We start from the raw sequence: 24,467 nt of genomic DNA, 5'->3' as shown, positions 1-24,467 counted from the left end.
AAGCATTTCCTGCTCTCAGCCTCATCCCATTCAGCTTGGTTAAATGTTACCCTGTGTCTAGAATTCTTCAGTCTCTAATCCTTAATACTTGCCATCTGCCTTCCTTGGAGCTATAGCTCCTGGGCTTTCCCTACCCTTATCTCAGATAGCCAATGCCAGTGTTCTTGTCTTCATTAAAATATACTACTGGCTTCAATACTAAAGAATTTTCTCTTTAAAAGATGTAAAAGGAAATATACAAATATACACAATTGCAGTGAGTTCAGTGAATTCATTAAAGCATGTTATTTTTAAACAAAATAATCACTAAAATTCCTGTGTTCTCACACATCCTTTTGGAAGAAATAAAGTTTATGTGATTCACAAGAATTCCAGAGGTACCTTTCATTCAATCTTGATATAAACAGGGTCAGAGAGCAAGGCAAACTACACTACTCTCTCTTTAACCCAAGGTTTCACAGAGTGGGGAACATACATGTACATACATACATACATACATAAGACAGAGAGAGAGAAGCAAAGAAAAGGAGGAAAAACCCACTAGTGAAATTCTTTACGACTTAAGTGCATAAATAACAGACATACTTCATGAGCTATTTGGAGTAATAGACATGTTCTTATACTTCCTGAAATTTTCTAAAGTGTGTTATATAGGCTTTGGAATTAACACAAGTCTTGGGGTTCAGGAATTATATTCCAGATGAATAAAGGCACAGGCTCTTTACAGAAGAATGGTGGCAACCTAAAGGTCCATTAAAAGATTTCTCTTATATACGTTATGGTATATACTAAAATACTGTATAGCTGTAAAGGAAAAAAAAAAAAGAGAGAGGAGGATGCTGTTTGTAGTAATATGGATTTCAGAGATTTCCAAAATATATTATTAAGTGAAAAAGAAAAGGTAAAGGTACAAAACAGTGCATATAGTTTGTTACCATTTGTGGGGAAAAAAAAAACAGTAACAATATTTATACAGAATTGCTTGTGTATGCATAAAATACCTCTGAAAGGATTCTCAAAAAAACTAGTAAAATTGTAGGAAGTAACTGAGTACTGCATTAATTTCAGAAAATTAAATTTAAAAATCTTGTTTTGTTATAAAACAATCAGAGACTTGATAACGCTTTACAATGAAGATCAGAAAACAGAACAGAAAGAATCTAATTTGTGAGAGAAAATTGAGTGGTGTGACATTGAATCTTACTTGGAACCTTCTCCTCAGCCTAATTAGTTAGCTAACAAAGTACTTCGTCCAATTCAAGGCATCAAAAATATTATTTGTTCTCATCAGCAAAGAAAATGTCAATTTACAGCATAAGATATGAATAGTCTTTTTAGGTCCAAGAGTAGCCTTGCACAGAATAAGGTAAAGGTCTTAAATATTAGTTTAAAAGGTTTAAATTTTTCTCCGCAGCAGCTAATCTGTCAATCCTGGCGCATCTGGAAAGTAAAGAAACCTTTGAAGCTGCAATTTAAAGAAAAGCAGAAGATGATTGGAATTTGATTCAGTTCCCTTTTCAGGAGAGAATTTGTGGTGCTGAGTTTATTTTATATGAAAATACTAAGACTCATACATTAGAATCAGTTATCTTTCATAGGACAAATAATTTCATTTAAGTTGAAACATTTTTAACATGACACCCCTTGGTTATTCAAGAAAGTTTTGGAGTCAAAGAGTTTTGGAGTCCTGGGTGGGGATGCTGTAGAAACAGTACTTTCTGTGTATCTTAAAAACTATGCAGAGGAGAAGCTAAGATGGCGGCTAGGTGAGATAGGGCAAAAAAACACCTCCATGAAAAATACTGGATAAAAGCCAGAAAGTGACCCAGAACACCACTGCCAGCAATGCACCAGCCGGACAAGGTCTGCTAAATCCACAGGGAATGTGCATTTGGTGAAACGAGGAGCCTGCATTCTGAAATGAGTGAGTAAGCCAGCTGAAAGTCTGGCGGCCGCACTGCGGTGTGGGGAAACGGTGGGCTGGCATTTGGAGATGGACTAGTTCTTTAAAAAAAAGCCCCGGAGTGGCTGCAGATACGACGGGGAGAGCCACACAGTGAAGCACGGCGGGAGCGGGCTGGGCTAACACCTCGGTGTCTGGCGTGGAGGATACCCCTTCCCACACCCACTGCTGATTGTCTCAAGACAAGAGGAGCAGAGGGGAGCCAAAAGGAGAAAAAAAAACCTCATTCCTTGCAGCCATCTCCCCAGCGGGCAGGGGACACTCCTGCCCAGGGCCAGACCCACAGCCCAGAGCCACGCCAAGAAACCCAGTGTGATGGGGAATCTTTCCCACAGCACTACACACAAGCCACAATATCAGCCATAGACAGTGGCCTTTAATACACCCACGGCTGATTGTCCCAGAGCTGGGAGGGCAGAGCTGTGCAAAAAGGGGGAAGTTAACGCTTCCCATTCAACCATCTTTGAAGCGGGCTGGAACTGTCCCTGTGCGGCCCAGCGACCCAGGGCTTCCCTGGAGGCCAGCGTGCACTAGTGATGTGGCGCGGCCCTCCCTCAGCAGATGTCCTGGAGGAGCACAGCTGGGAAGAGGGAACCTCTCGGAAATCCCAGGGAACCTACACCAATACCAAGGACTTGTGGGTCAGCGGCAGAGAACAGCTTTAAATCTCTGGGAACACCTAGGAGGTTTGATTATTAAAGCTGCCCTGCCTGCCTAGCCACCCAGACACACGCCCCACATTCAGGGCGGACAGCACCAGCAACATACCCAAACTTGTTGCACCAATTGGACCCCACAAGAATCAGACCCCCACACACCACAAAGACAAAGTGGGGGAGAACTGACTTGAGGGGAATAGGTGACTCACGGACGCCATCTGCTGGTTAGATAGAGAAAGTGTACGCCACCAAGCTGCAGTTCTGTCAAATTAGGGATCAAGTAAAGCAAATGCCAAGAGGCCAAAAACAACAGAAAATCCTAAAACATATGATAAAATGAGACGATATGGAGAACCCAAACCAAAACACCCAAATCAAAAGATCGGAAGACACACAGTACTTGGCACAATTAATCAAAGAATTACAGACAGGCAACAAGAGCATGGCTCAGGATATAAAGGACATGAAGAAGAGCATGGCACAGGATATAAAAGACATAAAGAAGACCCTAGAAGAGCATGAAGAAAAAATTGCAAGAGTAAATAAAAAAACAGAAGATCTTATGGAAATTAAAGAAACTGTAGGCCAAATTAAAAAGACTCTGGATACTCATAATACAAGATTAGAGGAAGGTGAACAACAACTCAGCCTCCTCGAGGACCACAGAACGGAAAATGAAAGAACAAAAGAAAGAATGGGGAAAAAAATTGAAAAAATCGAAATGGATCTCAGGGATATGATAGATAAAATAAAATGTCCAAATTTAAGACTCATTGGTGCCCCAGAAGGGGAAGAGAAGGGTAAAGGTCTAGAAAGAGTATTCAAAGAAATTGTTGGGGAAAACTTCCCAAACCTTCTACACAATATAAATACACAAAGCATAAATAAATGCCCTGCAAACTCCAAATAGAATAAACCCAAATAAACCCACTCCAAGACATATTCTGATCAGACTCTCAAATACTGAAGAGAAGGAGCAATTGCTGGAACTGGTGTTCTGGGTCATTTTCTGGCTTTTATCTAGGATTCTTCACGGAGGTGTTTTTTTGCCCTGTCTTACCTAGCCACCATCTTGGGTTCTTCCTGGGGAAATATCTTAAAGATCTTGTGATAGGAGGTGGTTTCCTAGATCTTACACAGTGTGAGCAATGAAAGAAGAAATAGATAAATGGGATCGCCTCAAAATTGAACAGTTTTATGCATCAAAGGACTTTGTTAGAAAAGTAATTTTGAAAATTTACAATGAAACGACTTGATGTGGGTCTTTTTTATAATCATTGCACTAGCTATTAGATGCAGATCCTTTCAATCTTGAGAGGTGTGTCTTTAGTTCTGGGAAACAACCTGGTATTATTCCTTTGATAATTTCTTCTTTTTTTTTCTCTTTTTTGTACACTGATTTTATAATTTTCTTCCCCTTTCTTATCTATTTTCTGAGCAGTTTTCTCAATTTTGTCTTCCAAGCCTTCCATTTTTGTTATCATTTTTCAAATTTCCAAGAGCGCTTTCTTATCCTCTGATTGTTCCTTGTTATATCTTATATTTGTTTTGTACTATCCTATTCTTTTTTCCTGAAGATACTAATGCTAATGTTTTTTAATGCAATTTTATTGAGATAGTTACACATCATACAATCATGATAATGTTTTGATGTTTTCTTTGGTTCCTTGCATTCTCCCTGTTTTCTCAGAAATCGTTTTGTTTTATTTCTTTATTTGAGTCCTTGTCTAATTTTGGAGACTTTTCCTTAAATATCTTGTGATCCTTGCTATCCACTTGTTCCAGTTTGCTAATGCTGCTGTTATGCAAAATACCAGAAATGGATTGGCTTTTATAAAGGGGGTTTATTTGGTTACAAAGTTACAGTCTGAAGGCCATGAAAATGTCAAAATGAAGCATCAACCCAAGTATACCTTCACTGAAGGAAGGCCAGTGGCATCCAGAAAACCTCTGTTAGCTGGGAAGGCATGTGGCTGGCATCTGCTGATCCCAGGTTGTGTTCCAGCTCCACTCTCAGCTCCTATGCATTGTTTAAAGTGTCTCTCTTGACTGCAGCACCTCCTTCTGTCTGTGAACTTTTTTATAGGACTCCAGTGATTCAATTAATACCCATCCTTAATGGGTGGGGTAATACCTCCATGAAAATTATCCAAAGGTCTTGCCCATAGTTGATTGAGTCACATCTCCATGGAAACACTGAATCAAAGAATTCCAACCTAATCAACACTAATAGTTTGCCCCCACAAGATTGCATCAAAGAACATGGTGTTTGGGGGGATATAATACATCCAAACTGGCACATCACTCATATATAAGTGCCTAGAAGTTTTGTGTGCCTGGATGAGTTTTACAAGCTAGTATTGGATGGGGGAGGGAGGAGTGGCTGAATAGTGTTCTCCTGGCTGCTAGTGTTCTGAGAGCAGGAATGGGGGTGCGGGAAGGAGTCCATATTTTCAGCCCCATTCCTCACCCTTACCTGGTGCCTCCACCTCCTGAGTCCCTCCATCCCTCATAGGCACTCTGATAAGAGCTTCACTGGCTTTGCTCAACAGTTACCACTCCTACCCCTGCCTGTGGCCTTACAAAATTTTGTTGAAATTACTCATCCACTAAAGTCTAGTCTCTCATTCTCTTTTTTCTTGTGGATTCATTCCTTTTATTTTTTCTTTACTGTGATTTTAGTGTAACTTTAGGAAAGGAAGGAGATAAGTGCAAGTGGTTGACCAGAAGTCCTCCATGTCTGCAATAAATGTTTGTTTTTTTTTCCTATTATAATACACTTTAAACTTACAATAAGGTAGCCTTTAAATCTGAGGTGGTCTTAAGAATAAAAAATGAACAATTCCAAATTTTTGAAATAGGTGAACTGCTGCAGTTATAGGTACACATTTAGGAAACTTGTATACATTTATACAAGTTTAAATGTATAAATATTTATATTTGTATAAATACAAGTTTAAATGTATAAATATACAAGTTTAAATGTTTAAATGTATATTAAATTATACATTTAATAATTGAAAATATAAACAATAATTTAAAAATAAAACAAAAATACAGTGGAATAGAAAACATACATTTCTCTATTAAACGTACTAATACATATAATTTTAAGGGAAGAGGCAGAAAAGGAAAATCGATATTTAAGTACGGACTAGACCAAAAAGAAAAAAACCTTAAAAAAATTTCGTAAAACTTCTAGTTTTCTTTGACTAATACCATATGGTTGGAGTATCGTCACTATGGAAGTGATTTTGTTATGTTTGCATATGTTTTACTTTACTGGTAATTTACATGATGGCTTTTAAGGCCCTGGCAGACATACAGTTTGTGAAAACAAGATTGAATAAAAATCACTGCTAAGATGCAATACTCCTTATTTTTTTGGTCGGCAGTAAATGTTTTGATGATAATTTCCTGACAGTTCTTTCTGCCTTCAATCTCTTTCCCTTGAGTCAGTCTCAACACTGCTCCCTGGCTAATTTTTTAAAACATAGATCTGCTAAGGTTACATCTTGCCAAACTTTTGATGGCTTCCTGTAAAAGAAGATTCAGAATTCCTAGCCTAAACTACAGGGTCCTTTACAAACATACCTTCTTCATTCTCATCTATTGGTCTCTCACACTGTAACCACCCTGCAATATTTATTGTTCCCTAAGTCTGCCATGTACTTCTCTGCCTCTGTGTCTTTTCTATTCCTGGTGCCTGGAATGCCCTATCCATTCTCAACCTCTGGCATACTACTCATTCCTCAAGGTCCAAACCAAATGTTACTTCCTCTGTAAAGCCTTCCAATATTCCACATTTCACTGCCTGTAGAATTTATTAACCCTTCTGTGCTCCACTAGCACTGGACTGATACCTTTCACTTAGTAGTTACACCTCAGATCAGAGCGGTTTATTTCCCTTCCTGCCTCATCAGCCAGATTGTCACTTCATTGAGAGCAGAGGCTGTGTCTTCTTTTCCTTGATATTCTAAGAACTAAGCTCAGTGCTTAGTACTATATTCAGCCTAGAAATGGTTATTGAATTACTAATGATCATTGTGGTAGATGGCTCAGTGTCATTTTCCACTTTTAGGTACCCAAGCCATGCCCCCTCTTTTCTCCTTGGGGTACCATCAGTGCCGCTGGAACTATGAAGATGAACAGGATGTAAAAGCAGTGGATGCAGGATTTGATGAATATGACATTCCTTATGATGTCATGTGGCTGGATATAGAGCACACCAATGGCAAGAGGTACTTCACCTGGGACAAGAAAAGATTCCCAAACCCCAAAAGGTTGCAAGAGCTGCTCAGGAGCAAAAAACGTAAGGTAAAACAAGTCTACACTTCTGCACCTTTTAATTACAAAGCATTTTTAAATGTTTTAAACTTTCCTTGGCATACTGATTGAGGAAAACTATCTGATTAAAAAAATTGACCATGAAGATAGTGTCTTCAAATAGAATCATAACTATGATAATAGACGGTAACTCCATCCATCCCTGTCTTGGTCGTCAGGTCCCCATAAGGATGAGAAGCCTTCCCAGTCCCATCCCGGTCCCATTTTTTGTGGCTACCCTGTAGTAACAAGACAGATCACCACCACCACCACCACCACCACCACCCCCCATTTGGTTCCAATGTTGAGACATCACACATACACTAGGAGAATATGAAAAGGTTTATTACTCATATAATGAGGTTTTCTGAAAAGAGAAGGACTGGCTCCCAAGCTGGTCCAAAAATGTTTGAAATTGCTGAGAAAGGAGACTAGTTCAGCTATTATGGTGGTTAGGGGGGTGGGGCTGGGGTGAGGATTCCTGAGCATGGGCCAGGCTTACATGGTTTGAACTTCTGCTAGCACAAAATGAATAAACACCAGGACTTTCTTAGTTTGCCCAGATGTAGGCAGAAGTTACCCTTCTGGAGAGCGGTGGGGTTTGAAAGCTTTTAGCAGTCAAACATTATGTGAGTTTTTTTATTACACCATTTTTCATGCTGGCTTCCCTGATAGACTCTACCCATCAATCTGGCCAAGGGAAGAACTGGAAAAGAAAATGAGGGGGGAAAAGCCACTGAAAATTCATTGTATAAATCTGCTTTCCTGTCCCAGGGTGGTGATGGTAGAAATACTAATGATAAAGAGGGAGGGAATGAAGAAAATGGAGATAGGAGAAGGGGGGGAGAACCCATACATACCTGAAAGTGGATCCCTGTAGTCCCTCTCTGTGAGATTAAAATTGCTTTTTCAACCCGTTGCTTTGATACCCAGGCCTTTCACAGGTGACCTGAGCCAATCCTGTTAACTCCTAATTTCTCAATTAATAAACAACTGCCATTTATCAAGGATTTACAATGGGCCAGTCAGCTTGATAAAACACACATTTCATCCAGTTATCACAAAACTGTAAGTTACCATCATTTTTCAGATGAGGAAACTGAGTCTTAGATGTGGTAGTTTCCACAAAAACACACAGCCCGTTAGGTGGCAGGGCAAGAATCTGAACCCTGACCTGCCTAACTCTGAGGAGTTATTTATTGAGGTCTTCTGATGCTCAAGATGCTGTGCTGGTGCTGAAGGGGGTGCAGAGAGGAGCTCCCGCAGGGTCTTACAGTGAGTTGGGGAAAGGCAAGTACACAATAGCCACCATACAGGGCAGTAACATAAGAGCCAAAAAAAGGTCGGGTGGGGGGCCAGTCAAGAGAAAGAAAACTGTATCCTGCTGGAAGACTCAAATAGGGTTTGTGCCAGAGGTACATTTTAGATGAGCTCTGAAGATGAATCTCTGATTAGAGGAGATAGAGGAAGGGGTTGGGGGGAAAGAATGCAGCCAAGGGCTAAAGCACCCAGGGGTGTTTGGAAAGAAGCCAGCAGGCTGGTTTGATGAGGCAAATAAGGCATGTGCAGGTGAGTAGTGGGGAATCTGGCTGTAAAGATTAGGCTCTTTTTTGTAGGTTTCTTTATCTGCATATGAAGACATTAGAAGTTTTTAAGCAATGGAGAAGGAAACTTTAGTATGTAGGATGAATTTGAATAGAGATGAAGAATGATGATTAGATGGCTATTCTAGTAAAATAAGGTGATATTGAGGCCCTAGGCTAGGTGGAAGTGTTGATAATAGAAAGACAAGGAGAGATGCCAAGACATGGGCCTGTGGATCACAGCTTTTATCAAACCTCCTTTGTAAATATGCCTGTACCCTTGGGTTTGGTTTTTTGGTTTGTTTTTAACATATTATTCTCTTTTTTTCTTTAATGTTTCCTTTTGTCAGTGTCATCTTAGCCTATAGGTCTATGGGATAAGGACCCTGCCTACTTAATCCTTTAATACATAGTACCTAGCACCACATACAGATTGAAGTGTAATAAATGACATCTAAGAACATGTATTGGTTGGACAGCAATAATTATAAAAGAGTATTGGCTTTAATTTTAATATCAATTTACATTTCCATAAGCACATGAAAGATTACACGGTTTTAATGGTGTCTGAAAGCTTTCAGTACTCGTAGTAGTTGTTTTTTAGTAGAATTGAAATCCCAAAACTACAGTGAAAACATATAGGTACACATATGGCCCATATAAAATTGACAATATATTCAAACCTTTATATCCTGACAGCTGGTGGTCATCAGTGACCCCCACATCAAGATTGATCCCAACTATGCCCTGTATGCTAAAGCCAAAGAGCAGGGCTTCTTTGTGAGGAATCATGAAGGGGGAGATTTTGAAGGGATATGCTGGCCTGGTAAGATACCACTTTATGCACTTATTATTTCTGCTTGTTCATTCCCAATTAATGAAGGTCACATGGCTATTATTCTCATTCCTTACGGATATCTCTTGCTCCTCTAGCTACATTGTAAGCTCCTTTAAGGAAGAGATTATATTGCCTTTAGAGTCTTTTGTAATTCCTGCTACAGTGTGCTTTATATATATTTATCCATCAAAGAACATGAATGAATGAAAAATAAACAAGCAAACCTCAGTGGCATGCTATTTCTCTAAGCAAATAGTGATTAAAAGACAGGAATTGAGAAAAGGGGAGGAGGACAAAGGCAAAAAGGGGTCCTGCAGTGTCATTCTTTGTGATTCCTCTGCTTTTTTAGTCCATAGCTTTGACTTCTCAGCCTTCCATGAAGTTCTTGAAGTGACTTCAGCTGCTTCTAGCAACTCCAGATTCTTCATTTAAAAAGTTCATTAGTTTAAAGCCTTGTTAGAAACTCTTCCAAGGATGAAAGGAAATAGCCTAAAGGCATGATTTGATTTTAATTTCTAGGTTGCACTCTATCATAAATCCATGCACATAGAAAAGTACCTTTTCCCCATTACAGCACTTATAAAACGTTTCTCCATTCTCTTTAAGAGCAGAGGGTTTACTCCAGGATATTTGCCATCCTTACTTGGGATATCTTAGGCCATTAGTGAGGGACAAGCTTCATCCTGACACATTTACTGGCATTCCCCTGGTGTTGAAAGGTCTAATGATTGTCACTGGAGTCCCACATCACCTTCATTCACTTCTTCCTACACCATACCTCTGTATCAGCTATTTTTTATGTTTGATATAAGGTATGCATTGATTAGCCAGCCCTCGCACTGGTATTCTTTTTTATAACACATCTTACCATGAGGACCACAGCTCCTGACATGCTGTCTATTTTTTGCCTCTATAGGTCTCTCCTCTTACCTGGATTTCACCAACCCCAAGGTCAGAGAGTGGTACTCAGGTCTTTTTGCCTTCCCTGTTTATCAGGTTTGTTTTTATTCTTTTGCTCTTTCCTAGTTACTTGAAAAGATGAAAGAAGGGGGAGAAAAGTGATTGAATAGAAGTACATTGCTCCCTTGAGTAGCTCTTGATAAATAATGCCTAGATGAAAAGACGAGGATGGCATACACATTACAGATTTGGTGGTGCTAGAAGAAGTGCCATGCCTATTACCAAATGCACAAAAGCTGTGATTTTGACATCTGTTATAATAGACTCATATCAAAGTACCTTACAACAGAGATTTATTATATTTTCAAATTATTATATAAAGTTTTATATAAAATATTATTCTACAACTATTATTTAAAGATGGTGGCATAATGTAAATATATCTTGCAAAGTATAATGTGTCAGAAAAATTAAAGTATCTTAATACATCAATTATTAAAATCTTCTAAGAACCACAGAGAGAACTAGAGAGGCCACATTTGGAGAACTGTTTTTAGCCAGTCATGATGATGATGATGATGTTACTGCAAAATACTATTTGAGCACTTATGTGCTGAACACTTTATGTGCATTATACTATTTCATTCACAATAATCCTCTGAAGTTGGAAATGTAGTTAACTCTAACTCACTGATGAGAAAACTGAGGCACGGAAGAGTTTAAAACTCCTCCAAGGTCTCCCATCTAGGCCTAAGATTTGAATTCAGGTGTGTTTGTCTGCCAAGCCCAGCTCTTAACCCTAGTTAAGAGCCTAGAGCCTAGCACTAATCTCTTAGCATCATGTATTAGGATACCAATAAATAACTCAGAGCAGGGATAGACAACCGTTGGACCAAACTGGATCACACCCTTTCATTTGCCTATACTCTATGGCTGCTTTTACACTACAGTGGCAAGAGTTGAGTAGATGGAAAAAAAGAGTCCATATGGCCGGCAAAGACAAATATTTACCATATGGCCCTTTACAGAGAAAGTTTGCCAAATCCTGCCTTAGAGAGTACTAAAGAAGTGCAGACAAGGTAATTAAATATTTGGAATATAGCCATATTCATGGAAGCACACATATTTAGAAACAGTAGAAACAAACAAACATGTAAGCCACTCCAGGCATTTGAAAAACTATTGTATGGGTGAGAAAGCAGATGTTCTTTGGTGTCTCAGAAGGCAAGCTAGGACCTGTGAGGGTATGTTATAAGGAGCAGGACTTTCCGAAAATAACAGAATTTTGCCTTGTCATTGTAACTATTCAGTCAAATGCTGAGAGACCAGTGCTTCTATAAAAGGGGTTGCAATACCATGTTAACTAGATGACTCAACTGTCTCTTCTCACTCTAAATTAAACAATTCTATTTAGAATACAAACTGTAGATCATCATGTTAACAAACAAGTATCTTTCAAAATATTATAGAGAAGATAGAATCTTGCCATGTATAGCTATAATTGCTTTTAGTTAAAAGTTGTAGCAGATGACGGATGATGTAGAGAATACTCACAGCTTTTCCCATAGGGATTCTTTAGGGTAGGTCTCAGAGTGGACTTGCTGGGCAATATATATTTACCAGACAGTTAAATACAGCATTATTTCATTTATCAACAAATATTTATTAAGAACCTTCTGCAGGCCAGGTACTGTTCTGGGCATTTGGGATTTATCAGTGAACACAGTAGATAAAATTCTTTGCCCTGTGGATCTTATATTCTAGCAGCAGAGCAGAAGGACTGAGGATAGATAATAAACATAATAAATAAGTAAATTAAATGGAGTAGGAAAGAGGAATGGGAGCAACTACCATGTTAACATTATCACTGGGAGATTATTATTATAAAATTTACTTGCTAGGGATCCACTGACATCCTCTTCATATGGAACGACATGAATGAACCCTCTGTCTTTAGAGGGCCAGAGCAAACCATGCAGAAGAATGCCATTCATCATGGCAATTGGGAGCACAGAGAACTTCACAACATCTATGGTTTTTACCAGGTAAGAAGTATTAGTCAAAAAGAAGTCACCTCTGTTACTGCAAAGGAGAGGCTAGGCCTGCTTACAATTGGGTCTAAGAGTTTCCTCCTGAATGCCTCTTTGTTGCTGAGATATGGCCCTGTCTCTCCAGCTAAGCCAACTTGGCAGGTGAAATCACTGCCCTCCCCCCTACGTGGGATCTGACACCCAGGGTTGTAAATCTCCCTGGCAACTTGGAATATGACTCCCAGGGAGGAATGTAGATCCGGCATTGTGGGATGGAGAACATCTTCTTGACTAAAAGGGGGATGTGAAATGAAATGAAATAAGTTTCAGTGACTGAGAGATTCCAAAAGGAGCCGAGAGGTCACTCTGGTGGGCACTCTTACGCACAATATAGATAACCCTTTTTAGGTTCTAATGAATTGGAATAGCTAGCAGTAAATACCTGAAATTATCAAATTACAACCCAGAACCCTTGAATCTTGAAGACAATTGTATAACAATGTAGCTTATGAGGGGTGACAATGTGATTGGGAAAGCCATGTGGCTCACAATCCCCTTTGTCCAGTGTATGGATGGATGAGTAGAAAAACAGGGGCAAAAAAAAAAAAAAAAAGAAAAATGCACCCAGTGATCTTTTTTACTTTAATTGTTCTTTTTCACTTTAATTTTTATTCTTATTATTTTTGTGTCTGTGGTAATGAAAATGTTCAAAAATTAATTTTGGTGATGAATGCACAACTATATAATGCTACTGTGAACAACTGATTGTACGCTTTGTATGACTGCATGGTATGTGAATATATCTCAATAAAATTGAACTTAAAAAAAAAAAAAGTCACCTGTACCTGCTTTTTGGGCTGAAAGTTATTTGCTTTGTAATAGCCATACTATACTATTCATTTTCCTTTGTGTATCTTTCTCAGTAACTACAAGGAGTCTTACCAGGTTGTAGCTAATACAAGAATTTTTTTATTACATTTCCTTTTGCTTCTTTTCCCTCCATAATGAGTTTGATGAATTTGCAAAAATTGTGGAACTAATGATAAGACAGAAACTTCAGCCTTGATAGGAGCAATTAGTAAGTGGTGCTGGATACTACCTCAAAACTTATATTGAAGTAAGCAGTGTATAAATACAAGAACAAAGGGAATTAAAACAATTATTTCTCAATTCCACTCTTACATTCATACCAGGGAAGCAAGATTTAGAACACAGATCTACGATTTCAATAAATGTAATCTTCTTGTTAGAGAAGTCGTCAATTTACAGAAAAATCATGCCGAAAACACAGAGTTCCTATATACCTCCCTCACACATACACAGTTTTCCCTATTATTAAGCATTTGAATTAGCATGGTACCTTTGTTACAGTGAGTGAAACAATATTATAATTATACCATTAACTGTTGTCCATTGTCTATATTAGGGATCACCATTTGCATTGTAATAAATATACTTTTTAAATGTATAAGGCTTTCCTTAAGTATTTAGCCTTCTCAAAGAAAGAAGGAGAATTGTCTGCCATTTGCCAGCCACATCCGAAAGATTTGGCAGTCATTTGTCCTAATTTTATACAAATGGTTTTTTAGAATGTAATTTTATTCCTATGGTCGTCTCACCAATTGGTATTTCCAGGGTGAGCTACTGGCTACATACAGCACAGTTTTCCAATAGTATTTTTTTACTTCTGTAATAGCCTTTTGCTATAATTGCAAACTGCTTATTTAGAGAATTTTCTTATATAGGTCAGGACTTGTCACTTAACCTCACTGAATCTCAGTTTCTTCATCTGTGAAAACCACGTATCTCAAAGGAGGTCGTATAGATTATACGAGAGAAATCTTACAAAATGCCTAGCAATAGTAACCACTGAATAAGTGCTAGCTTAGGTTATTATTTACTATTATTTTCATTGCTACTGTTAATAAAATAGGGGAATTTAGAGTAGTTTTACTACATCATGAAAAATTTTTGTTGGATTTATTTTAATATTTTCCATTTCCTAATCCCATCTACTGTTTGCTTTTTGCATTTTAAATCGCTTATTGGGGATGTCTGCACAATGCCCTAATCCAGTTATTTCTCTTTTGAAATTTGACGTTACAGCAAATGGCTACTGCAGAAGGACTGATACAGCGATCTAAGGGGAAAGAGAGACCCTTTGTTCTTACACGTTCTTTCTTTGCTGGATCACAAAAGTATGGTAAGGAATAGTTCATATTATCAGACTTCAAAATTCAAATTGGCAACCTGTCTTTTTTTACCATTTATGCTACTGTGTTGATACCTCCTCTTTCAGAAGCCATTGGGCAGGCCTTAGCTTATACAGAGTAATGTGCCTCGAAGTATGTGTTTTGTCCTGTGAGACAGAATAAACCAATTTGAATAATGTGTGGTTACTTGTTTCCCACTGATGCACTGGCCGCTTAGTCATTGGGAGAGTGACTTAAAAAGTTCTCAGTTTGCTGGGATGATTATCTCTGATCCTATCTGTTTGATTTATCAAAACCAGGAAAAATATACTTCTAGCACATCCCTTCCACTTCTTGCCCACCTGTTCCACTTAGTAATATGGCTTAGAATAATCGATCTAGCTATTGCTGGTGGGCAGGGTCATCTATAACTGAATCTGATGTACTAGCTACTGCAGATATAGTTCTATGAAACCACCCCATGGCAGGAAGGCTATTTTAAGTACCCTGGTCTTGCCCAAATAACTGGGAGCTTAGGTTCTAGTTTAAAGAATTCAGCCTCTACTGTACCATGGACATTAGGTCTCCCACTCTACCTATCCCTGGATACCAGCCCCTGGGTACCATGGAAAAAGCCAAAATATTGTCATCTCAGGCAAAGATTCATGTCCAGAGACACTCCCAAAGCATTAGTTCCTAAAATCAAAAAAAAAAAAAAAAAAAGAAAGAAAGAAAAGAAAATCTAAATACTTAACAATAAGAGAATAGGTTTAAAAAAAGTATTGTGTAACCATAGACCATCATAAGACTGTTTAAAATGATAGCTTTAATTGCATGAGAAAATGTGACAAGAAATGGGAAAAAAAAAAAAAAAAGCAGAATGCCTAAGTATTTATATATTACCCCAATTAAAAAAAAATTTAGGTATTAATCTAAATCGGTAAGTAGGTAGATATTTAGATAAAATACATGAAAGTACAGTACCTTAGGATTATGAGTGATTTTAATTTTCTTCTTTTTCTCTATTTGCCACATTCTAAGTATCATTTTTAATCATTATAAAGTATTTTTGATGAAAACATTTACAATCAATAGTTAAGATAACATAAGATATGAATACTAAGTTATCTTTGATGTCTTAAATGTTGGACCACTGCCTAGCCTTCAGTACTCTGTGTCAAGCTCTCAGCTTTGTCCCATCATATAGCAGGGCATTACAAAGAACACTATTTTGTTAAGTCATAAACTGAGACAAATAACCAGACAGAGCTTCCGATGAAACAACCATATGAGACATAAAAGCACCTGCATATTCACATGAACTTTCTTTCTTGGTGAAGATGTTATGTGGATTTCAAAATCCATAATGTTGATGATATATACATATTTCACTTGAATTCAAGGAGAAATTATTATAGTACTGTTTAAAAAGAACAGCCCCTTGAAAATATGTTTCTTTTCTGGCCATAGCACAGCCTAAAATTTCTATGGAAGATTAAGACAAAAGTAGTCACCAAAGCTATTTTGGTAGGAGATAGACAGAAATGCTACAGGAGTAATCCAGTTTTAGTAAAATAAGGATTTTTTCCCTTATGGATCCCTTTTAGTGTTATATAATCTGTCTTTACAAACTCTCATACAGTGAGCAAGAGCACTGGCTTTGGAATCAGACTGCTTGGGTTCAAATCCTGGCTCTGCCACTTAATAACTGTGCCTCTGGGTAGATTATATATATCCACTGTTTCCCTTAGTTCCCCCTTCTATAAAAATATTGTCAGTAATAGTATTTTCTTGATAGGGTTGTCATGATAATTAAGTAGGATAATCGAAGTTAAGTATTTAGCACATGCTGGCTCAGTAAGGGCTCAATAAATGTTAGCTGTTGTTATTAAGACTGTTGTTTTGTCTCCCCAGTATGGACTGTACCACTCTTCTCAAATTTTAGAGGGTTTTTTTTGGGGGGAAGGGAGGAATATATATATATCAATGGAACAGAATAGAGAATCCAGAAGTAGTCCAAAACATATATGAGCAATTGATTTGCAACAAAGTTGCCAAGGCAATTCAATGAAGAGAGGATGATTTTTTCAACAAAAATGGAAAAAAATAAACCTTGACCATTACCTCACACCATAAACAAAAATTAACCCAAAATGCAATATAGGTCTAAGCAATAATAGCTAAAACTGAAACAAAACAAAACAACCTTCCAGAAGAAAACATAGAAAAAGTCTTTGTGACTTTGAGATAGGCAAAGATTTCTTGGATAGAACACAAACAGCATGAACTATAAAAGAAAAAAATGATGAACTAGTCTTTATCAAAACCAAAAACTTCCATCCTTTCAGAGACATTGTTAGGAAAATGAAAACGCAAGCAGAGAGAGAAAATATTTTACATATATATCTGTTAAAGGACTCATATCCAGAATATATAAGGAACTTTTACAACTCAATAAAATGACAAACAACTAATTTTTAAATGTGCAAAAATTTGAATATACACTTTACAAAAGAAGATATATGAATGAATGATAAACACATGAAAAACGCTCAACATCGTTAGTTATTAGGGAAATACAAATTAAACCACAGAGAGTTACCAGTACGCCCATTAGAAAGGCTAGAATTTAAAAGACTGACACTCCCAAGTGTTGAGAAAAATATAAAGCAACTGGAGCCCTCATAATTGCTGTTGGGAATGTAAAATAATACAACCACTTTGCTAAACAGTTTGGAACTTTCTTAAAATGTTTAACATATAATTTGCGTATGACCCTGCAATTCCACTTCAAGGTATTTATCCAAGAGAAATGAAAACATATGTCTTGCGAAGTTTTATACCTAAATGTTTATAACCACTTTATTTATAATAGCTAAAACCAGGAAAGAATCCATATAGGTGAATGGATAAACAACTTGTGGTATAGTCATACCACGAATACTACTCAGCAAGTGAGCTACAATATGGATGAATCTCAGAAACGTTATGCTGAGTGAAAAAAGCTAAAACACAAAAGATTATTTATTGTATGTTTCCATTTACATGAAATTCTAGAAAAGACTAATCTAGAATAGATAGAAATCAAATCAGTGGTTGACTAAAGTGGGGGTTATTGACTGCAGAGAAGCAACAGGGAACTTTTGCAGTAAGGGAAATATTCTTTTCTTTGGTTGTGGCTATATGGGTATATACATTTTTCAAAACTCATCAAACTCTTCACTTAAAATAGGTGCATTTTATTGTATGTAAATTATTCCTCAATAAACCTGGTTTTTAAAAATGCTTCTAAAATCAGATTTGATTGCACTTCAAAATTAAGTACAATTTCAGAATATTATCATAAAATGCTATTGTGTGACAAGTTTTAATAACTTTTTAAATGTATTAATTAGAAAATTACTACATTTTCATTGTAGAAAATCAGAATCTCTAAATATGAAATTGAATGCATAGGTTGCTTTGTGATTTTTTTTTTTTTTAAATACCTTGTTGCCCGTGATCAAAGGTGCTGTGTGGACAGGTGACAACAGATCCAAATGGAGTTACCTGAAAATTTCTATACCAATGTTACTCACTCTCAGCATCACTGGGATCTCTTTTTGTGGAGGTGAGATGAGTCCTATCCTGAGACTTGAAGTGAAATAAAATTAAAAACCAGGATATAGTTGTCAAAGCTGTTCACAGATCCCTTCTCATTAGCTGCTTTGGACAGAAATAAATTGGGGAAAGAGAAAATGAAGGAAAATGAAGGGATGTAGATTAGAGGAAAAAAAGTGAAAAGGATGCTTCAGAGCTGTTGAGTCTTGTCTGAATTAAAGACATGAAATACCATCGAAAAGGGAGCCAGAGTGCTTTTTCCCTCATTCTCTTGTCACTTCCTCCTTAGATGATTTAGATAACTGAATTTCTCTTCCTGAAACATCTTTTCTTCTTGAAAATAAGAAAAATGGAGAGAACTGCAAAGAATTTAGCAGATCAAAAGTCAGCCTTACAGAAATCCTGTCCACTCAGCAGGTTTAAAATTCTATGACATATTTTATCTGTGGGGGGAAAAAAAAAGATATGTTCATGAGAAAGATAAATTTAGTTAAAATTCTCTAAAGGGCTGCCTTCCCTGCATCCTAGTAAGTCCCTTCGGGTAAAAGATCCACATATGGAAGGTACTTAGCGTTACTACAGTTTCGGCTACTCCTTGTCTTCTGTAGGAACAGAAGTAACTTAATATCTACTCTTTCTGATGCATGAGTTTTTATGGCATAGGTTCACATTACAATACAGGAACACATATTCTGCTCAAAGGCTTAGCATGAAATTCTACCTAAACCTCTAATTCTGATTATCTGTTTTTCTTTAGTTCTTTCTATAATTTTTATCTTAGTTCAACTGTTTCTTTCAAAGGAAATCAATTGCCAATCCCATCATCATCATCATACATGCACACTTATTTAATCTGGCAGACATTTTGCAATTTTTGTTATTATCTGTGTTCAGGAACATACAGGAATGCTGATCATGCAGTCAAAGTGAATATCCAAAGAGCGTATTGTCAGATCCCAACCAGGCTGCATTTTTTTAGAATGCATTCCCTTCTTTGAGACCGCAGTTTTGTCTTGTCATTTTGAGTATGCAAAATTGATTGCTGTCAGTCTTCAAAGGCCTTAATTTACCCGTGTGCACAATTTGTTGGAAACCTGGTAGCCCCATTTGGCCTTTCTTTGACTAACCAGCTGATGTAGGCGGGTTCATCGGGAATCCAGAAGCAGAGCTTCTTGTGCGTTGGTACCAGGCTGGAGCTTACCAGCCCTTCTTCCGTGGCCATGCTACCAAAAACACCAAGCGGCGAGAACCCTGGCTCTTTGGAGAGGAATACACGCGGCTCATCCGAGAAGCCATCAGAGCACGCTACACCCTTTTGCCTTATTGGTACTCTCTGTTCTACCATGCACATGTGGCTTCTGAACCTGTCATGAGGTAAAAAAAAAAAAAAAAAAAAAAAAGCTTCATCCAACCAGGTGCCTCAGCAACCAGTCTATAACAGAGGGGTGGCTGGGAAGCAGAGTGATTCCTCAATGATTTCAAGAGAAAAAGGGAAGAATAGTTTCAATCCATTTATTGAGCACAAACTGTGAGCAAGGAGACCCAGAAGATTAAAACTAGACCCCTCCTACTCAGTGATTTAAGTGTTAATATTTGATAAGAAACAGAAATAGAAATATTTCAAAGAAAAGGTAATTGACTATAACTGAATTCATTCCGTATTTTACTCACTGGCATCCTCTCTTGAAGAATAATTTATTCTCCCAGTCTTGGATTTTACCTTACCCTTAAGGCTAAACCATTCCAAGTTTGAGGTGAACATTTTCCTGGTGTGTAAATTATATTCTAATTCTATTTTGAAGTCAGGATATGAAAACCTTCTAGGTTAGAGAACCATGTACACAGAGATATACATAATTCACTAAACCTTCTGGATCAAGTAGTTCCTAAACCTGGCTCAGATCAGAATCACCTAGGAAGATTTTTTAAAATACAAGTCTGAAGGCTACCTCCAGACCTGAAGTAGGTCCCAGGTATCTATATTTGTTAGAAGTTTCCCTGGTAATTCTAGACATCGGCCAGGTTTAGAGACCACTCCTTTGTTACCATTCAGTAGGAAAGGAATATATTATTTCAAAGGCTAGTGAATAAACTAAAAATAAGTTTCTCTTACTAAAATTATCTTTCCCTCATGAAATTGAGAAAATGATTATAACCATTAAATTCATATCCAGATACATTGCTAATGAGAGTTTTGTTATTTCTATAAGGCCAATACCTCCTAGAAAGCTGTGACAGTAACAATAATCAAAACAGTACACACAGCAGTTTCTTAACCCTCCAAAAATGTGTCAGCTTTGAGAACAAGGCCAGTTCTTGTCATTTAAACAGGTAAAGATTAAGTGATACATCAAAGGCAGTGACAGCATGAAAACTGGCACAGAATTATCATCATTGTAAAATACTGTTTTACAAATATTTAATTTGTTTTATACCAAAGGTGTTAGACCTTTAGAGACACACAAAGCTCTGATTCTGCCTATCAGAATAGTATTTAGTGCTCAGCAATCAGAAGTAAAAGTTGCAGTTGCCAGAATTCTCAATCCTTCACTGAATATTTGAACTAATAGATAGCTCTTTCACATAAGAAAAATATATAGTAATCATAGCAATTGCTTATAAAATCTTGAATAATGTGAAAAAGAGTCTTGGCTCTTTGGCTCTTTCCAGTTTCCTTTGAATAGTTATAAAACTTAAAAGTCATTGAATTGTAATTAAAACATTTAATGGTGCTCAAGTAAGAAATGTTTTTTTTTTCCTTTCTCCAGGCCTCTGTGGGTGGAGTTCCCTGATGATTTAGAGACTTTTGATGTGGAAGATGAATACATGCTGGGTAAGCATTTCTTAATTAATTTTATTTATGAATAAAACTGTAATTAGGATTTATTACATTTTATAGTGTAAAAGCACTAAAAAAAAAATCCCTAATCCCAAGAAAGCAAAAAAAGTAAAAATAAAAGAAATTCTGTCCCCAGATTCCTAGTACCTATTTGCATTAATGGGATCATAGCACTATTTTGTTGTGGTGTAACACATCTCATAATGATGTTCTCATTAGCTTCAAATAAATCGATTCTATTTGTGGATGAATTCTTACCCTGTTCACTCCTAAGCCCTGTGAGACCACTACAAGGACAGGAAATAAAAAAAAGCAGATCAGATGAATATAATAAAGACCCAGAAGAGCTTATTTCATATGCAATAATAGAACCTTTCTTTGGTTGGTCTTTTCTTTAACAAGAATTAATCATCAAGTCTAGAACATGGGGATTTGTCATCTTGGGAGCAGGGCTGGAGAAGCCAGGCTTAACAAAGAGTTTCCCGAAGGTGAACCTTGTTTCTAAACAATGAAACCCCCAAAATATTAAAAAAAAAAAAAGTCTCTAAGTCTGCTCATCCTTTAGGTGTCAATTTAATTATCATTTCCTTAGAGAAACCTTCCCCCATCACTTCTTGCTTGTACCTAATTCCTCTTACCCTACTCAAAGTCAGTACCTTCTCTCTATAACTTTCATCTCATTTTGTACTTTTGCCTTTTTGGTATTTCTCATAACTCAAATTAATTTGCAATTATGTTTAATATGTCTTTACTGACTATAAACTCCATAAGGGTAGGAACCCATGTCTGTGATATTTTCCACTGTATCCGCAGAGCCTAGCACAATGCCTGGCTTCAGTAGGCACTCAGTAAATATTTGTTGAATAAAAGAATGAATTCATAAGTGGATGAATTTTACATACATGTGATGCCAAGGTCAAAACAAAATTAATAACCCAAATTGCCTTTGAGGGGACTGCAGCCTTCCCAGTGATACCTGCCCAAGCAAGAGACTCTGAGCATCCACACTGACCACACTTTTGGATAACAGTTGTGGGCTGATTGATCATCATCAGAGTCACTCACAGCAAACACTGAAGCACTTGGAGAGGTACCATGGTGCTTTCAGACTATAGGCATGCTAGCAGTTATGCACAAAATGAGGCTGCGGTAGACTGTGTCAGGGCCCCTTCCCATAATCTTAATATGCCGTAAGTGGATTACTGACAGGTGATAAAATAGTCACCTTTTTGAGCACCCTTCCTCTTTCTAACAATGCCTCTCTGATGAATTATTTGTTCAACTCACCGTCAAGAAGCTCACAATGAAGTAGTCTTTCAAATCATAGGAGCTCTCAATTAAAGAGGAAGAATGTTCTCAGACCTTTTATACTGATATTCAACTGTATTTCTTTCTCTTCACTTTTTAGGAAGTGCTTTATTGGTTCATCCAGTCACACAACCAAAAGCCACCATTGTTGATGTGTTTCTACCAGGATCCAATGAGGTAAGAGTAAAATACAGCCACATAGCTTATATGTCTGTCTCTCATCCCTTCATTCTGATGAATATGCTCCTTGTAGAAAAGTGATTTCTTAAGCATGCAGTTGTTAATATAGCCCAAATGACTGTAACAATTGAAGATTTCTTGTAAGTCATGACCAGTGTCCTCAGAGGTCAAGATACTTAATGGAGGACAGGGAGATGTATAGATGATGACCCCAAAGAGGATCTACTATGAGGTATCGAATTCTTTTGTTCTGGCCTTCTCTGAATCCTGAGAGTTGCTGCTATCAAAAGATGATCTTCAGAAAACCACCAAAGTAAATAAAAAGTAACAATGGTGAGTTCCTTCTCTGCCCCTCCAGCTTTCCTCTGCCCTTTTGTTAGTTTTTGTCATTGAGCATTGTCACTGTATGAAATATCATCCTGGACCTGCTGAAGCCCAGGACTCTAAACTCAGTCAGGGCACCAGGGCAGAGAGCCATGGGAAATAAAAACAGCGGCCTCCAGAGACAGGCCAAGAATGTATCCAAAGGGACCAGGAGAGAGAGAAGGCAGAAACTCAGGGTGTCAGACCAGGGTAAGAGGGTGTGGAATGGAGAGCAGGAAGGAGACAGGCCTTGGAGAGAGTGCCTGAGCCCTTTGGCCTTACCCCAGGCTTCAGCAGGAAGAGACAGAAGCCGTGAAGGATTCTGAGCTGATGTGGAACTGACCGCTGTGTCAAGGTATTCCTGGACTGCCAAGCAAACAGTGAGGTAGCTGAACCAGGCCACACTCCCTGCTCAATACCATCAAGCAGTGGATGGCAACATACATGAAACCATGTGCAGTGCCAGTGTTCTCCCTTGATCCAGTTTTACAGGTTTGGTTATTGTATTAGTTTCCTGAGATTCCTGTGACATACTACCATAAACTTGTTGGCTTAAAACAACAAAAATTTGTTCTGTTACGGCTCTGGAGGCTCAAAGTGCAAAATCAAAGTGGCAACCAGATTAGTTCCTTTTGGAGGCTCTGAGGGAAAACCTCTTCCAATGTCTCTCTTCTTGCTGTCCTTGGTGCTCCTTGGCCTGTAGCCGCATCATTCCATTTTCTGCCTCCATCTCCTCCATATCTCTTTCTCTTCTGTGTGTCTGTCTCCTCTTCTGTCTCTCTTTTACAAGGACACTTGTGATGGCATTTAGGCCCTACCTGGATAATCCTGGATAATCTCCTTATTGTAAGATCCTTAACTCATTCAAATCTGTTACCATGTAAGGTAATATTCACTGGTTCGTGGATTAGGAAGTGAATTTTATCTTTTTGAGGAGTCCACCATTCGGCTCACTACAGTTGTCATTATTGCTATGACAGTAACCAAGCTTTTCTCCAGAATGTTAATGAATTTTGTCCTTTCCTCTTGGTTTCTCCAGGAATTTGTAGTTCTGAAATGAGGGCTCTTTGCACAGGTTTCACTGCCAAGTAGAAACTGAGACAGAGGTTAAATACAGTAACAGCTAAATAAATTGCCCTACCTAGCATTTCTGCTGAGTTTCTCAAGTCAGTTCCAACAAAGGTTGTGTCAAAACAGTAGGCTTCCATTAAGAGGAACCTGTTCCCTTTCTTACTTGGCTACAAATTTTAACTAATAACCTATTATCACTGCAAGCACATTTTTGTGACTTTGTATGATATTCCTTCAGCACTATTTTCCAGAGTGTTCTATGATTGTTTCTCTTGCTACATCTCCACAAACCCCAGATAAAAGAGCCACTATTTGTTTCTTGCCAGGCCTGTCCCTTACCTCAGTTATCTAGCTAGTACATCACACCATGCAAAGGGGCTGTCAGAAGTCCCTCACTGTCACTCTTGCCTCCATTTCTGTATGGCTCTTTCTCTCACCTCCTTCAAGTTTTTGCTCAAATACTCCTCAGTGAAGCCTTCTCTGACCACCTATTTAAAATTACAAAGTACGCCTACTGCCCTCTGGTGCTGAATAGCCCTCCTCCATACTTTATTTTTCTCCACAGAACTTGCCACCTTCTATCATGCCATATATTTGCTTATTTTTGTTGGTTAG

General features: G+C 37.8%; 1 protein-coding gene across 1 annotated transcript in view; it reads left to right on the top strand.

The window, feature by feature from the left end:
• Positions 1-24,467, top strand: part of GANC (glucosidase alpha, neutral C) — a 74,091-nt gene that overhangs the window by 33,460 nt on the left and 16,164 nt on the right. Inside the window, exons 12-20 of the mRNA XM_037834218.1 lie at positions 6,704-6,939; positions 9,231-9,357; positions 10,286-10,365; positions 12,171-12,314; positions 14,406-14,502; positions 18,000-18,101; positions 19,222-19,465; positions 20,860-20,924; positions 22,339-22,415. Of these exons, the coding sequence (XP_037690146.1) occupies positions 6,704-6,939; positions 9,231-9,357; positions 10,286-10,365; positions 12,171-12,314; positions 14,406-14,502; positions 18,000-18,101; positions 19,222-19,465; positions 20,860-20,924; positions 22,339-22,415 (1,172 nt within the window). The remainder of the gene's footprint in view (positions 1-6,703; positions 6,940-9,230; positions 9,358-10,285; positions 10,366-12,170; positions 12,315-14,405; positions 14,503-17,999; positions 18,102-19,221; positions 19,466-20,859; positions 20,925-22,338; positions 22,416-24,467) is intronic.

Source organism: Choloepus didactylus, chromosome 4 (genome assembly GCF_015220235.1).
Source record: "Choloepus didactylus isolate mChoDid1 chromosome 4, mChoDid1.pri, whole genome shotgun sequence".
In the NCBI taxonomy this organism is placed as follows: domain Eukaryota; kingdom Metazoa; phylum Chordata; class Mammalia; order Pilosa; family Megalonychidae; genus Choloepus; species Choloepus didactylus.
Note: the sequence above shows the minus strand (reverse complement) of the source record. Positions and strands in the feature narration are given on the sequence as shown.